This window comes from Lagenorhynchus albirostris, chromosome 7 (assembly GCF_949774975.1).
Source record: "Lagenorhynchus albirostris chromosome 7, mLagAlb1.1, whole genome shotgun sequence".
In the NCBI taxonomy this organism is placed as follows: domain Eukaryota; kingdom Metazoa; phylum Chordata; class Mammalia; order Artiodactyla; family Delphinidae; genus Lagenorhynchus; species Lagenorhynchus albirostris.
Window position 1 is genome coordinate 2,692,862 of NC_083101.1, and position 15,426 is coordinate 2,708,287.

At 58.0% G+C, this 15,426-nt stretch overlaps 1 protein-coding gene across 3 annotated transcripts in view; it reads right to left on the reverse strand.

The window, feature by feature from the left end:
• The window catches only part of VAV2 (vav guanine nucleotide exchange factor 2), a 176,850-nt gene that overhangs the window by 123,655 nt on the left and 37,769 nt on the right, over positions 1-15,426 (reverse strand). For all 3 annotated transcript variants that reach the window (XM_060153935.1, XM_060153933.1, XM_060153934.1), the window contains exon 2: positions 12,524-12,640. In XM_060153935.1, coding sequence (XP_060009918.1) covers positions 12,524-12,640 — 117 coding nt within the window. The remainder of the gene's footprint in view (positions 1-12,523; positions 12,641-15,426) is intronic.

Here is a 15,426-nt window from a genome sequence, read left to right on the forward strand (position 1 = left end):
CAGAATTCCCTGGCGGTCCAGTGGTTAGGACTCGGCGCTTTCACTGCTGTGGCCCCGGGTTCAATCCCTGGACAAGGAACTAAGATCCCACAAGCCGCGCGGCACGGCCAAAAAAAAAGTAGAATTCAGAATTTAAAAAATAAAATAAAAAATAAATAGAAGGGACCCAAGAACACTCACCTTGCCTGTGCCCACCTGCAGCGAAGAGATTCGAGCGGGTTCGGGACGTCCGCAGAGCATGAGGCCACACACCGGCCGAAGCCAGGGGCCATAAAGGAGGTGTGACCGGGGCCGAGGTCACAGCCGCCTCATTCCCGGGGGTGCCTCATGACGGCCACCGTGGTGACACAGCTGCACCGAGCCCAAGGGCCTGGTCTTCCCAGGATGGCTAGGAATGGTCCAGTCCTCCCTAGGCCAGTGTGCCGGCCACTGGCCACAACTGCCCCCATGAGGCTCTCTCGTCTGTAATCAGCCCGGCGTCAGCCCGTGTTCACGTTCTCCATGAACGTCACGCCCGATCCCCCTGGTTGTCGCCGACTCCTAGCCCTCCTTGAAGGAACATCTTTACTTTCAGACACCCAGCTACCCCCACTGCATCTGAGAGGAGCCCCCCAGCATCCCCGGAGGCTGCCCTGGAGACCGGCTCTGACTTCAGAGCTGCCTCCCCACGTTCCCACCCGGCTCCCCGGCCCATGAGGAAGCCCGGGGCCTGAGCGAGTACGAGAAATCAACCGCTGATTAATACAAATCTCCACGGAGCCCATCTGCCCAGACGTTCATTCTTCACGGAAATTAAGCCACGAGGACTGGACGTGAGGGTTGTTCTAACGACGTTTGCAGGTAGCACTTAGCCCGGGTGCGTCCCAGCGCTGGCAGGTTTAGTGGGCCAGGTAATGGCATGCAGGCGTGCTGACTGATGCCCGCAAGGCAGGACGGAACCATCGAGAGCTGCTGAGGGGCCCGGGCGCTGTCTGGTTTCAGATTGCTTTGCAGGCCCTGGAGGCTTCTCTACCCCGTTCCTGGGAGGCGGCGGGACAGCCCCAGCCCGCCCTACCTGGCTGAGCTGGGGGGAAAAGAACGTCCACCCTTGGCTCTGACCCAGCTGTGACCTCAGAAGTGTCCACCTGCCTGGGTTTCCCACCCAGGGAAGGGGCCTGATACTCAGCGCCGGGGAAGCAGGTGTGCCGAGTGCCCTGGTGGCCTGGTAGGGAGAGTGCTGGGGTAGAGGGAGCTTTGGAAGGTGGGGTTCTGGGAACAGGGGAGAGGTGGGCTGGACTGGGCAGACCCTGGGCATTCTGTGAACATTTCACCAACTGCCCGTCAGCACGTGGCACTGGCTGCCCCTCCCACAGAGGCCCTGTCCTAAAAGCTGAGCATCTGTCCTCCCTCAAATATACGGTCAAGTGAAAAGGGAAAAAACAAGCCAAAAATATGATTAAAAGATGAGCAAAGACTTGAATGAACATTTCTCCAGAGGAGGTACACAGATGGCCAATAAGCACATGAAAGGATGCCCGTCATCACCGATCACCAGGGAATGCAAATCAAAACCACAATGAGAGACCACGCCACACCCATTGGGGGGCTATTATCAAACACACACACACACACACACACACACAGAAGATAACAAGTGTTGGTGAGAAGGTGGAGAAATCGGAACCTTGTGCGCGGTCGGTGGGATGTAACATGGTGCAGAAGCTGTGGAAACCATGATGCTGGTGCCTCAAAAACATGTAACACAAAACCACCATCTGATCTGGTAATTCCACTTCTGGGTATATCATCGAATGAAATGAAAGCAGGAACTCAAAAAGATATTTGCACACCTGTGTTCATAGCGTGACTGGCAGTACCCCCCAGCCTCACCTGGCCCACAGATCTCGTTTGTAAACAAACTCCACATTCCGCAAGGCCCGCCCGAGAGCCTGGACCCATACACGTGAGACTGGACACCAATCTTCTCCCATGCTTCCCCTCAAAGAGCGAGAGCCACCAGGCTGGGGGTGGGGCACCTCCTCTCGGGACCGAGCACGGGCTTCACTCCATAGCGAGGGTGCTCGGCCTTCTGGGGCCCAGAGCCTTGGAAGCTGAGAGGGCTGCAGGTTTAGGAATCCAAGAATAAAAGTGGCGAGCAAAGCTTTGCACACGCACGGGCACAGCAGCCGTGCTCACAACAGCCAAGGCGTAGCAACTGCCCAAAGGCCCGGCAACGGGTGACGGATCAACAAGATCTGGTCCAGCCTTACAACGGAATACTACCCAGCCTGAGAGAGGAAGGGAATCCTGACACACGCTACAGCGTCGATGAACTTGAACACATTACGCTGAGTGAAAGAAGCCCGAACAGAAACTAAAGGCCACATCCCGTGTGATTGTGTCTATGTGAAATGTCCAGAATGGGCAAATCTGTAGAGACAGAGATTAGTGGTTGCCAGGGGCTGCGGGATGGGAGAGGAGGAACTGGGGTTTCCTTTGGAACTCTGATCAAAAAGTTCCGGAACAAGACAGTGGTGATGGCTACACGGCACTGTAAATATATGGAATGCCACTGAAATGCATGCTTTAAAATGGTTAAAAAGGTAAATTTCACATGAGGTCCGTTTTATCACAATATTTTTTCTGAAGGAACCACAGTCAAAAAGGACGACGCAGGAGGAATACTCCAGGGCTCGAGCCGAAACTCCCTAACCGGCATGTCAGGCGGTTGAACCAGCACCCTTGCTGGTGCGGACCTGGGGTAAATGGGCAAAGGTCTGAACCACAGCGGGGTCTCTCCCCCAACAAGGTCACAGCCACACACTTTGTGATTCAGAGGCACTGCCCATAAACCCCGAAGGCCACGTGCTATTTGAAGAAGCAGTATTCCTTGGGAAAGGCCTTCCAGGATGCCAAGAAGGAACACTTTGTTACAATTAATTATTTACATCTTGTTTTTTTTCTTCTTTTCTTCTTGGTCTCATTCGGCTTTTTTGCTGCAAACATCAAGTTGTCAGGCTTCAACAGAAACAATCTCTTGGGGCACTAGGGAGAAACAATTAGCCAATTAAAATTTAATTAACTGTGGACACGGACCAAAAAAAAAAAAAGATAGCATGCATGAGTGATGCCAGGACTAGTTGAGAAAATTCGAGCTCCCAGCCCCCTTGGGTGGGGCCCTCAGGGTACAAGTCACGGATGAGAGTGAACCACGAGGTGTGCAGCTCACCCGACACCCACAGGGACCAGAAAGGCCCCCCCACAACAACCACCGCCAAGAGGTCAGCCAGCCAGTCCAACCCTCTGTTCACAGATGGGGAAACTGAGGCCAGAGAGGAGCACAGGGGCCTGCCCACGTGCCAGGAGGTGCAGCGGCTGAAGCAGGGCTTGGACGCAACGCTCCTAACCCCCCACCCCGACTTCTCCATTGCACGTGTCTGCTGCCACCATAGGCACCCAAGTCCCCTCTCCCCAGGAATGATCCTAAGTGAGAAAGGAGTCGATGGGTAGGACTCGCCCACGAGTCCTACCACGGAGACACCTCCCTGGCCATCAGCTCCTTCCTGAACCCCTTCCAGGGGTAGAGGGGCCAAAACAAAGGCCCAGAGCCTCCCGGGCCTCACACACAAGACCTGCCCATCTCCCACAGGGCGGTGGACCCAGATCACTCACAGCTCATCAGACCTTCAGGGACTCAACCACCAGAATGGAAACTTCGGGGGCTCCCCTGGTGGCGCAGTGGTTAAGACTCTGCCTGCTAATGCAGGGGACACGGGTTCGAGCCCTGGTCGGGGAACTTGATCCCACATGCCGCGCAGCAACTAAGCCCGTGGGTCACAACTACTGAGCCTGTGCTCTAGAGCTCGCGAGCCACAACTACTGAGCCCACGAGCCACAACTACTGAAGCCGGTGCGCCTAGAGCCCGTGCTCCACAACAAGAGAAGCCACCGCAATGAGAAGCCCGCGCACCGCAACGAAGAGTAGCCCCCGCTCGCCGCAACTAGAGAAAGCCCGCGCACGGCAACAAAGACCCAACGCAGCCAAAAATAAATAAATTTATAAAACAAAAAACGAGACTTTCCCAACCCTTGTCCACTACGCGGGCGATGACGGCCAGGAAGCAGAGAGAAAGCCGCTCCCAGCACCAGTGAGAAAACGTGGGGTCAGCATCTGAACGGCGTATTTGACTCTGCGTGTGCCTGCAGGCGTGTGTACACACGTGTGCCCGGTGCTGAGCTCCTCTAAAGCGGACGGGCTACAAACATCCTGAAATGACAACCCTCAGTTCAAAGGAGGAAACGTCTTCAAGCAGAAGCTCGCACAGCCCCAGCCAAAAGGCCTGCAGGCGGCTCTGCGGGGCCCGGAGGCCGCGCCTGCCCCTCGGCAGCGGCATTTTAATCGGTAATTAGCGCCCCGCGCATGCGGAGGACGCCAGCCTGGGTCGCTCCTGACGACATCCGGGCGGGGGTGCCGATGAGCTCGCTGCAGCCCGGGCATCGGCAGCAGACAGGCCGCAGGTGAGCGCAGAGCAGCCGCGCTCGGCAAACGCATGAACTAACGCCAGGGAAACGAGCGCACACGGGGAGGCCCGGGCGAGGAGATCGGGCTGTCGGATGGATGCCCCGAGGCTGCCTGCTCCTTCCCTGAGCAGAGCCCGGGAGCTGCCTGCACTCATCGAGGAGGAACTGACATCTCGATCTCGAACGCGGGGCAGTGGGGCGAGGGTGGCGGGTGAGGTTGGCACTCCAGGCACAGCGGGATGGGCTGTCGGCCACCCCCCTGCCCCGCTGCCAAGGCCACCGCCACCGGCTCCGCGCGGGCTGGTACAACGAGGGCACCACCCCCGGGACTCACGCACGCAGACAGGCAGCCGCACCGTCTCAAATCTTCCTCCAGCAGCTGAGACGGGGCCCATCTGCAGACCCATTTTACAGATGGGAAAACTACAGCCCCCAGGGTGAGGCGACCTGTGTGGGTCAAGCCCACTCCCCAGCGTCACCCTCTGTCCCAAGCCCCCAAAGGTGCCTCAATGGGTCCACTTTTATCTGGCTTCCAGAAGCATCGGCACTCTCAAGGAGGCCGGTGGTGAGTGTTTGCCGGAGGGGCCGGGGCAAGAGAAGGGGTCATGGCAATAGCGGGACTGATGGGAGGTCTGGCAAAGCAAACTGGTTTCCTCCCGTGTGCCAAATCCAGTAGACTGTCAGGGTCCTGGGGTGCGTGCAGAGGGGCTCGGTGGGAAGGTGCTGGGATCGATAAGTGATGCCTGCCCAGGGCTCTGCAGGGGGTGGTGGCATGTGCCAGGCGCTGCCATGCCAGGGGGACGGAGGAGGGGAAGGACAGGCTGATGATAAAAGAGGGTCCCAGGCAGAGAGGAAGAGTGGGACAGAGGGCCAGGAGGAAGGGCACCTCTCCCGCAGAGACAACCACCGAGGGGCCCTGGGGCCGGGGCAGCAGATCCAGGCTCTGCACGCAGCCAGAGCAGGTGGCAGCTGACCTGCGGACAGTCGGACAGACTGGGATGCTGGCGGACAGGGCCTGCTTCCCACATCCAGGACAGCTGTGACCGGCCTGCCCACCACCAGGGCCCTCAGGCAGCCCGTGAGGCCCCAGCCCTAGCCCCCGCCTCCTAGAGCCCAGATCCCAGGGAGGTGGGTTTCCTCAGCTGTTACGGACCCCTCGTTTCAAACTGTGCTTTTAACCTCTTCAGAACACTTCCTATAAGCAAGATGTCAGGCACAATACGAAAGAGAAAACAGATAAAAGTGGACTCACTCCGATTCAGCAAGGCCCTGCCTTCCGCCTCCTCCTGGCCTCCAGAGACAGGCCCAGACGGTTTAATCCACTGCAGGAGGGAATGCACCGCCTTGTGCCCTTTAAAAAGCTGATGGTCAGGGCTTCCCTGGTGGCGCAGTGGTTGAGAGTCCGCCTGCCGATGCAGGGGACACGGGTTCGTGCCCCGGTCCGGGAGGATCCCACATGCCGCGGAGCGGCTCGGCCCGTGAGCCATGGCCGCCGAGCCTGTGCTCCACAACGGGAGAGGCCACAACAGTGAGAGGCCCGCGCACCGCAAAAAAAAAAAAAAAAAAAAGGCTGATGGACAGCCCTCCCCTCCTGAGTCAGGCCTCCTGTGGCCTCTCCCCAGACAGCCCTGCCAGCCTCCACGCCGCCTCCCGGCCCCCATATCGCCTTCCTGGCCTCCACACTGGCCCCACATTAGCTTCCCAGCCCCCTGCAGATGGCAGAATTCCACAGAGCTGACCACTCCTTGCCCCTGCAAACAGCTGCCTCGCTTGGCAGAGGGAAGGGGCACGGCAGAACGCAGAACTCGGCCTCCGCCGTCCGCAGGACCCGAATCGACCCCCCAGTTCCACCACTGCCGTGGGACACAGGCGAGACGCAGTCTCTCTCTGGGCCTCGGTTTCCTTCCTCACTTCCTGAGGCCCCTGAAGACGGCAGGAGCTCACAGATGCAAAGATCTGGGCACACAGCGCACCGGGCTCCGCAGGAGGTGGGAAGCACGGGAGGGGTGCCGGCGGGAGGGCTCCCGGCAGGGCCGGCACTTGGGGGAAACACTGCACGCCCCACCTCGTGCACTGACTCAAAGAGAGGCCTGTTGTCCGCCCCCAGCCATGCTGAGGGCCAGGTTTAACCGCTTCGGAAGTTTCTGAGCGCAGCAAAATGTTTTCATGGATGATAAACAGGAGAATTCAACCCGTTTACTAGAGGGTGTGCTCTGCTCTTGAACTCAGATGAGAGAAACAGCCTCGCAGACCTTCCTCCCGGGTTGTTAATTCCACTCAAAACGGGGGGCTAACGTGAGCCGAGCTGACCAGGTAGGGCTGCAGGTCCAGGGCGGCCCAGGCTGGGGACACGCAGGGAATCGGGCCCCCGATGTGGGCGATGGGGGCCCCCCTAGGCCCGCCTGGGCCTCCTGACCCACCGAGGGCACCAGGGCCTTCTGCGACATGCCTCACCCTCACCCCGTCGCCACCAACAGCTTCCCAGCTCCTCCAGTAAGATCCACAGACTCACGCAAAGACAGATTGGTGCAACTGCCCCCCATCCCAGGCTGGATTCTAGGCACCAGAAGAGAGCATGAACGTCCCTACAGCCAGGCAGCCCGTGGTCCGGTCAGGGCACTGTGACCCGCAGCCCTGGTAAGGAAGGAAACTGCTTAGACGGTGGATAGCACTGGGCCCAGGGGGCATCCCCACCGTTTTAAATAGCGCGATTTGAGCCAAGGCCCCGGGAGGTGAGGGTGGTGGCCCTGCGGTGTGGTGAGGGCCTTGCAGGCCGAGGGGCAGCCTGCAGGAAGGCCCGCGATGAGAACGAGTGAGTGAGTGAACTGGCAGGAAACCGGGAGCGGGTCCCAGGAAAGACGGTCCAGGACCACTCAGAGCCAGAGGCCGGCCATGGCCTCCTGGAGGCTGGGGTCCACCCCTGGGCCCCCGCTTCCTCCTCCCTCCCTGCCTGATGCCCACCCAGAGGACAGACTCGCCTCCTACGAAGCTTTCTCAGTTCCACCCCTGGCTTCACGGTGCAAGTAAACACGCCCAGTAGGTGGCTGGTCCACAAAGGATTATAATGAAGATGATGATGAAATCTCCGTCTGTTCACTGACCACCGGGTCCCAGCCCACACGAAGAGCTGTCCGTAACACAGCGCCCGTGGGGCTCCGATCAACAGGGGAGAGCTGGTACGACCATTCGCATCTTCCAGATGAGGAAATGAGGTTCCGGGAAAGTCACCAGCCCAGGGTCACCGCCTGGACCGACCCCAGCAGCAATGCCAGGCGGGACCAGACGTGTTGGCAAAGCCGCCACTTCAGCGCCCTACTTAGGAGGCTCACAGCGAGGAGACGAGGCTGTCCTTCCACGGTGACTTTTATCCACAATCTCTGGGACCAAGACACCAGAAGAAAGCCACAAAACCCCTGCAGCCTCACCAGGATCCTCCGTCCAAAACTGCCAACCAGATTCCACGCTAAGGCATCCCGGGAAGACCCAGCCCATCCCGGCCGCCCACTCGGCCTTCCCGCGCTCCTTCCCTTCCTGGGCCCTGTGCATCTGACGGATGCCCAGAAGAGGACTCGAGGGAACGCGAGAAGGAACATCAAGGAGGGAGCAGGGCCCCGGCCTCAGCGGCAAGTCCCACCAGCTGCCGCTTTCCACACCAGGCGGCTTGGCCTTTAGCTCCCATCTCAGGCCCTTTGCTCAAACCTTCCCTGACGGGACTGGTTTGAGCAGAAACCTAATACCTTTAATGCGACCATTCGGGAAAATACCAGGGACAGGGGCCAAAAAAAAAAAAAAAAAAAAGACTTCCGGAACCAACTTTCTGGATCCCTCAGCGCCTGCTGGAGCTCGCCGGATGGGTGAGCAGAGGGACAAATTACTAGTAACAGTGAGAAGACCCGTGTGTTTGCTTCCTGGCTGAGGCCGCATGACACTACCGCGCCCTGGGCCGTCATGTCCTCGTTCTATCCCTGCAGAAACGAAAGCTCAAAGAGTCCAAGTACCCGCAGAGCGCGATCCACACTGGGTCTAACCGACAGGAAGCCCCTCTCCCCGCCGCCCACCCCCTCCATCGCCGTGCTCTGGATGGATGAGAGACGGCTGGCTGCACCCGGGGTCCTGCAGCCCTCCAGCGTCTCCGGGGGTCCACCTGCCTGCCGCGGGCCGGGAAGCAGAGGGAGCCCAGTCGGCATGAGCTGCCCCTCCCAGCGCTCCTCCCAGGGTCAGGAAACACCTTCTGGAATTTCATGCACCCCAAAACACCAGCTCCTCTCCAGGGGCCAGGGGGCGGGTGGGGGACCCTGCTGGTTCTGGAAACAGGAAGAATATGCCGGCGCATCAGCCCAACTCCGCACGGTGGCTTCCTGGGAAGAGGGGTGATCCCTCCCCTACGACGGGGGGCTTTTGCTGCAGCGAGCTCACACTGCACGGGACCCGCTCCGCACCCACACGGCAGAGGAAGGGCTCCGGGGTCACGGCCACACGGTGGGCCAGCACGGCCAGCTCCAGGGGCAGAGTTCAGAGCCTTCACTTTCCCACCCCTTTTTTCTACCGTGACCTGCACAACGGCTCATCTGACCCTCGGAAGGCAAAGGTCATGCAAGTCTCTCTGTTTGATCTCTGCCATAGTAAGTGTTTAATAAATTCTCGGTCGACTGAATGCTTAACGGGTAGATGGCTGGAAGGACCAAGGAATGAATGCCTTTTCGCTTCTCAAGGAATGACTCCAATCTGAGAGACTTGGGAAGCTGAGAGGCAGCTGTTTAGTAAAAGAACACCAGCACCCAGAACCCAGACAGGACCTGAATGCTGTAAGCCTCCTTCAATAATAGCAAAGAAAAAAAAAACACCTGGAAATTTCTAAGCCAGCCTAAGACTAACTAGCCAGCTCTCCCATAAGGATCCTCTCTGCTCCTGAATCCTATGTAAGCGGAGGACACCCAGGCAAAAAGTGCAAAAGAAACCTTAAATCCCTGCCCCCACCCACCCCCATGAGAGACCACAGCCACCCCCAAGCCCTTTCCCAACCAGGCAAGAATCGGCCTCAGTGTCACTCTCAACACGGGCTCCAGGCAATTCCGGTCAGCAGAGATTGGACTCGACGCTACTGATCGATCCTTCTGCCCGCGCCGGGCTGGTGGTGGCAGTCGGGGGACAGCAGAACAAGCATCACATCTTCACGGTCTGACATCACTGAGCACCACCAGGCACATCTGGCCTAGCCTGGGCGTCCCCACTGGATGGGGCTCCTGGAGGGCAAAAGGCGGATCTGGCCCGTGGGAACCTGGGCGAGTGTCTGCTGTCTCTGCGCTCAGAGCCAACTCTCACATGGTGACGGCCTTCCCAAGCCCATCCCAGGAAGCCACACCTGAGTGAGGGGCCTGACCTCCCCAGACCTGCTCCCGTCCTGCAGTCTGGAGCCCCAGCTCTGCCTGCCCGTCCACAACTGCCCTGGGGCGGGGACGGTCCCCAAACGGGACCAGGGCAGGCAGCGGTGCAACGGGGAGGAGCCGGGGTCTTGCTTACGTGCGTGCTTTCCAGGGGATCCTGTCCCCGGACGTCGGGGGGACGAGCCGAGCAAAGCAGGCTCTGGTCAGTGGCTCCCACATGGGGAGAAGCTCCTCTCGGCGCCCCAGCCTCGGCTGGCCCCACGTCAAACTCAGCTCGGGCTGCTGACCACGGGTTTACCGCGCTCAGAAAACTAGGCGGGGAAGGGGGAGAGCAGTACACGGATGCTCAGTCAGATGGACACAGGGAGGACGGTGGGAGGGCCAGGCTGGGCTCCGGAAGTCTGCGCGAATAAAACGATGCAGAGAAACTACGAGAGGGCAAGCTGCCACCAACCTGTGCTGGTCAGCAAACCTGGGGGCGGCACCGCTGTTTAATGAGCACCTACTACGGACCGGGCACCAGGCAGAGGGCTCCCCGGCCCACGCGGTCCTTGGCAAACCGAGGTGGGTCAGAGTCACGGCCAGTAAGTGGACCCAGGTTGTGAACCAGGTCTGTCGGAATCGACGTGAAGGGCAGGAACGGAACCAGGGCAGCCCTGCCCTTCCCAGAGCCTCGGGTCTCCCTGCAGGATGTGAGGCTGAGCCCAGGCCTCTCGGCTCCTGCGTTGCATTCCCGGCCCCCACAGCGTGACTCACAGTCGAGATCCCCTGCCCACTCCTGGCTTGCCCCGAGCGGCCCCTCTGCAGGCAGCTGTGGCACGCCCCGCCAGGGCCAAACCACCCCACCGGAGCCACTGACGACCATAAGGGGTGCCCCCTTTCACAGTGTTCGGCCATGGTTGGCAGGTCACGTGACGAGAGTTGAATCCAAATTTATGTACGTGTTACATGACTGCACTCGGCTCAAGTAAAGTACTGAGCACCTACTACAGGCCGGGCGCTCTGTGTGTCACAGCTGGCCAAGAAATGGGTTTGGCCAGGGCTGATCCTGTCTTTTCCTCTATGCAATTATTTTAAATACCAGTTGTGTGTATGAGTGTTTGTGTGTGTGTCCGTGTCCGTGTGTGTGTGTGTGTGTTCCGAAGGCCGTTCCCCAAAGTCCAGAGCCACTGGCTTCTCCCCTGCCCAGGGCACTGCTGGTCACAAGGAGAAATAAGAACAGGTGAGAGGTTCTAAGCCATCTATAAAGCAACACTGTGAAAACTGAGAAAAGCCCGCTTATGGGAAAGGACACCAGCACAGCTCCATGCAAGCTCCGAGCCCCAGCAGACATGCCCCCAGGCAGAGGGGAAGAAGGGGGCCTCAGAGTCCCAGGCAACTGCCCTACAGCCAGAGGGACTTGGGTGAGTCATTTAAGAGAGGAAGAGAAACCGCTAAGAGCTGGGTGCTGACACTAAGAGACAGGCTCTTGAACAGGTCCTGGAACCTCGTTTCTAGAGAATTTCAGAACTAAAGAAGAGGACCGTCAGGCCCAGGTGGCTTATGGGAAACTCCTAGTCATTGATACTAATTTGACACTTTACAGCACTTCAAATAAGGGCTCTTCTTGGAACTGACTCCTCAGCATTTGCAAGTGCAAATACAAAACTCCCCTCGCGTTTCATAAATCATGTATTCACAGAACTCGTCCGCAAACACCAGGTCCCTTACGATAACGGTCCTCAGATAAAGCAGGCAATAAATATCTCTGATATTTCCCATCAGCAGGTGGAAATGGCCCCGGGTAGTCCTGGGCCGGCAGCAGAGGGAGGGGCCCTCCAAGAGCACGCAGGAACTCAGGAACAGCTGGGCCACAGGGCGGCTAAGAGCCAGGCCTGATTCAAGCCCTCGGCCCCCGAGCCATCAACAAGGTATCACGTCCTGACCCCATCTTTTCAAATGAGGGACCTTGGAACTGTTGGCTTCCAGATGGAACGTGACACCCTGCTTTGACACTCTGAACACAGGCTCACCAGGAAGCCACAATGAGCCATACCCTCACCTGGCCTTCTGCACCTACCTGCCCGGCCTCAGGTTCCCCTCACCTGTGCTAGCAGGACTCCCAGACAGCTGCCAGGGACACTTTCTGAGAACACGGGGACACTTCCCGGGTTATCTGCCACGGACCTAGGGAATCACCTCCAGGGACCAGGGAGTTCAGATAATCCCACCCCTGCCTTGCCCGACACCTGCTCAGAGCCAGACGGCCCTGCTTGTTTCAGGATAACCTTGACGGCTCCCTTCTCGGAGCGCCACAGTAAAAGCGGTACCTGCATCACCTCAGCTGACCCACGGAGCCGGTGCCCTTTCTCCCACAAAGAATGGGAGACTCGGGGCAGGAAGTAAATGCTTAGGGTCGCTCAGCTAGAAAGGCAGGGCCAGGGCTGCATCCCCGGTACTGGCCTCGTCCAGGCCCGGCTTTCCCCCCATCCTCCTGGATTCAGGATGCCTGACTTCACCCTGAGCAGCCTGAGAGGCGGGAGGGGCCGTCCTGCTGCCCCAGCCCCCGATGCACCCCCTCCTGTTAGTAACACAGCCAGGCCTGCACCTGCCCACTGGGCTCTGTGTGGAGGGGCCCATCCCGGAAAGAGGCCACTCACCTTCCCAAAGTCTCGGACATCAAAGAGGTCGAAGGGGTCAAACAGCTCGCTGTTCCTGAGTCCAAATTTGTCGTGGCAGACTTTAAGGAAGGTGCGAATGTTCTTCAAACACAGGAACTAGAGGAGAGAAGAGAAAATTACTCAGCCTGCACGGTCCGTACGGGCAGTAACGCTAACAGCTGCAAACTCTGCCTCCGTGCGCCGACCTGGACCAGCGCTTCCCTGCTTGGAGAAGACAGCGCGGCCATCCCACTGGCCCTGGCCATTCCTGGCCATCTGCCCCGTGCCCCTACCCAGGGATCCACACGTTTCAACTCCGACAATCATGGCTGGCACAAAATACGCTGCTTTTCAGTCAGCGGGCACAGAGCGGGCACTCACCCAAGTGCACGCTGCCTTCCCCACACAGACGCCGCCCCCGTTACTTTACACATGACAAAGCCCTACAGCAGCCATGGGGACCCCTGGAGCAGCACATGCCAGACAGGCAGGGGGCCACTGGGAGCACAAAGGCCAGCATCAAAATCCCAGATCAGGGGCTTCCCTGGTGGCGCAGTGGTTGAGAGTCCGCCTGCCGATGCAGGGGATGCGGGGGACGCGGGTTCGTGCCCCGGTCCGGGAGGATCCCACATGCCGCGGAGCGGCTGGGCCCGTGAGCCGTGGCCGCTGAGGCTGCGCATCTGGAGCCTGTGCTCCGCAACGGGAGAGGCCACGACAGTGAGAGGCCCGCGTACCGCAAAAAAATATATATATCTCCCAAATCAGCATCCACAGTACCTCCTCCACCCAGTAACCCAGAATCTGAGCTCCCAGCTTGCAGTGGGCTTGGCAACACAACGGAGGCATGCGGTGAGGGGCCAAACAGGGTCGTCAGCTTCAGTCCCCGTGGAAAAAGCTGGTAAAGACTTGGGGGCAGCAGGCAAGGTAGCCTGGAGCGCAGACCTTGCAGTCACGGGGCCCTGGGTTCGAATCCCGTCCAATGACTCTGGCGGGACCAGGGGAGAGTGGCTTCGGCTCCTGAGGCCTGGTTCCCTAACAGGACGTGCCTGGCTGGGTTAACTATCCACCCTGACGGCACAGACTGGGCATCAGGTAGGTGGGAGCCATCAGCCCACCCAGTCCAGTTCGGCGTGGGCGTCCACGAGGTGAGGACCACGGTGCACACAGCTGAACGCTAACCCAGGGTTCAGACCAGTTGTCCCCATGGTAACCACTCACTAAGGGCCCAACAGCTCAACTTCAAGAGACCTGCAGAGAGCCTGGACTCCTCACCGGAAATTCAGATGAACAGACAGATTTAGATGAAGGGTGGTTCAGAATCAGAAGCTACGCTGGCCCAGCGTAAACCAAGATGTGCTGAGAACGCCCACAGGGCACACGGCGCCCCAGCAGAGATGCGAATCTCCCCACCCAGCTGCACCCAGTGGGCATCACCCCCGGCTGGGGAGCACCCCCCTCATCGGGCCACTCCTCCCTCCTGGCTGGAGCTGGTCACTGGTCAGAGAAGACCCCAGCTTACATGCTTGTAGTATATTAACTATTCTCTATCTGTGTGTGTGGGTATCTGGGTGTGTGGATCTGGGTATGTATCTCTCTGCGTTTATCTTTGTGTATCAGGATGTATCTGTGTTTGTATCTCTGTGTATTTATCTGTGTGTTTGCGTGGTTCAGTGTGTATGTGTGTGTGTTTATCTGTGCATATCAGGATGTATCTGTGTTTGTATCTCTGTATTTCTCTGTGTGTATCTCTGTGTTTGTGTGTATATGTGTGTGTATCTCTGTATCAGTGTGTATCTGTTCATCTGTGTACGTCTGTGTGTGTGTATTTTTTCTGAACACCTGAGAGTAAAATGCAGACGTGACCCCCTTCCCCCAAACATCTGAGCGTGTATTTCCTGAGAACAAGAACACCCCCTCCACAATCCCAGCACCAATGTCAAAATCAGGCAATTAACGTAGGTCCCACACCTTACCTCAACCAGAGACAGGACTCACATTTCTTCAATAGATAAAGATAAAGGACAATCAAAACGTCCTGATAGAAAAAAAAAATATTCTGGCCCAGCATCCAATCTCGGCCCACACACGATTTTAGTCATCACGTCCCTTTTGTCTCCATGAACCTAGAAGAGCTTTCTCCAACAGAACTTTCTGGAAGGATGGAAATGTCCTGTGTGCGCCGTCCAGTAGGGCAGCATCAGGCACACGTGCCCGCTGAGCGCTTGAGATGTGGCCAGTCCAGCTGAACAACTGCACTTTGTTTTAAAATAAATTTATTCATTATTTTTGGCTGCGTTGGGTCTTTGTTGGTGCGCGCAGGCTTTCTCTAGCTGCGGCAAGCAGGGGCTACTCTTCGTTGCAGTGCGCGGGCCTCTCGTTGCAGTGGCTTCTCTTGTTGCGGAGCATGGGCTCATGGCGCATGGGCTCAGTAGTTGTGGCACGTGAGCTCAGTAGTTGTGGCTCGCGGGCTTAGGTGCTCCGCCGCATGTGGGATCTTCCCGCACCAGGGCTCAAACCCGTGTCCCCTGCATCGGCAGGCGGATTCTTAACCGCTGAGCCACCAGGGAAGCCCAACGACTGCACTTTTAATGTAACTGTATTCTAACGAATTTAAATTTAATAGCAAAACTGGCTACAGCTACTGGTTTGAACGTGTGGACCTAAAACACTCCAGTCTTTGTCTTCCTTGACCGGACATTTTTGAAGAAACACAAACACAAAAAGACAAATACTGTAGGATTTCCCTGACATGCGGGACCTAGGATAAGTAAATCCATGGAGACAGAAAGAGGGCGGAGGCTGGGGAGTTAGTGTTTAATGGGGACAGAGTTTCACTTTGGGAAGATGAACAAGTTCTGCCTGTTACACAGCATTGTCAATGTACTCAATGCCACTGAATCGTA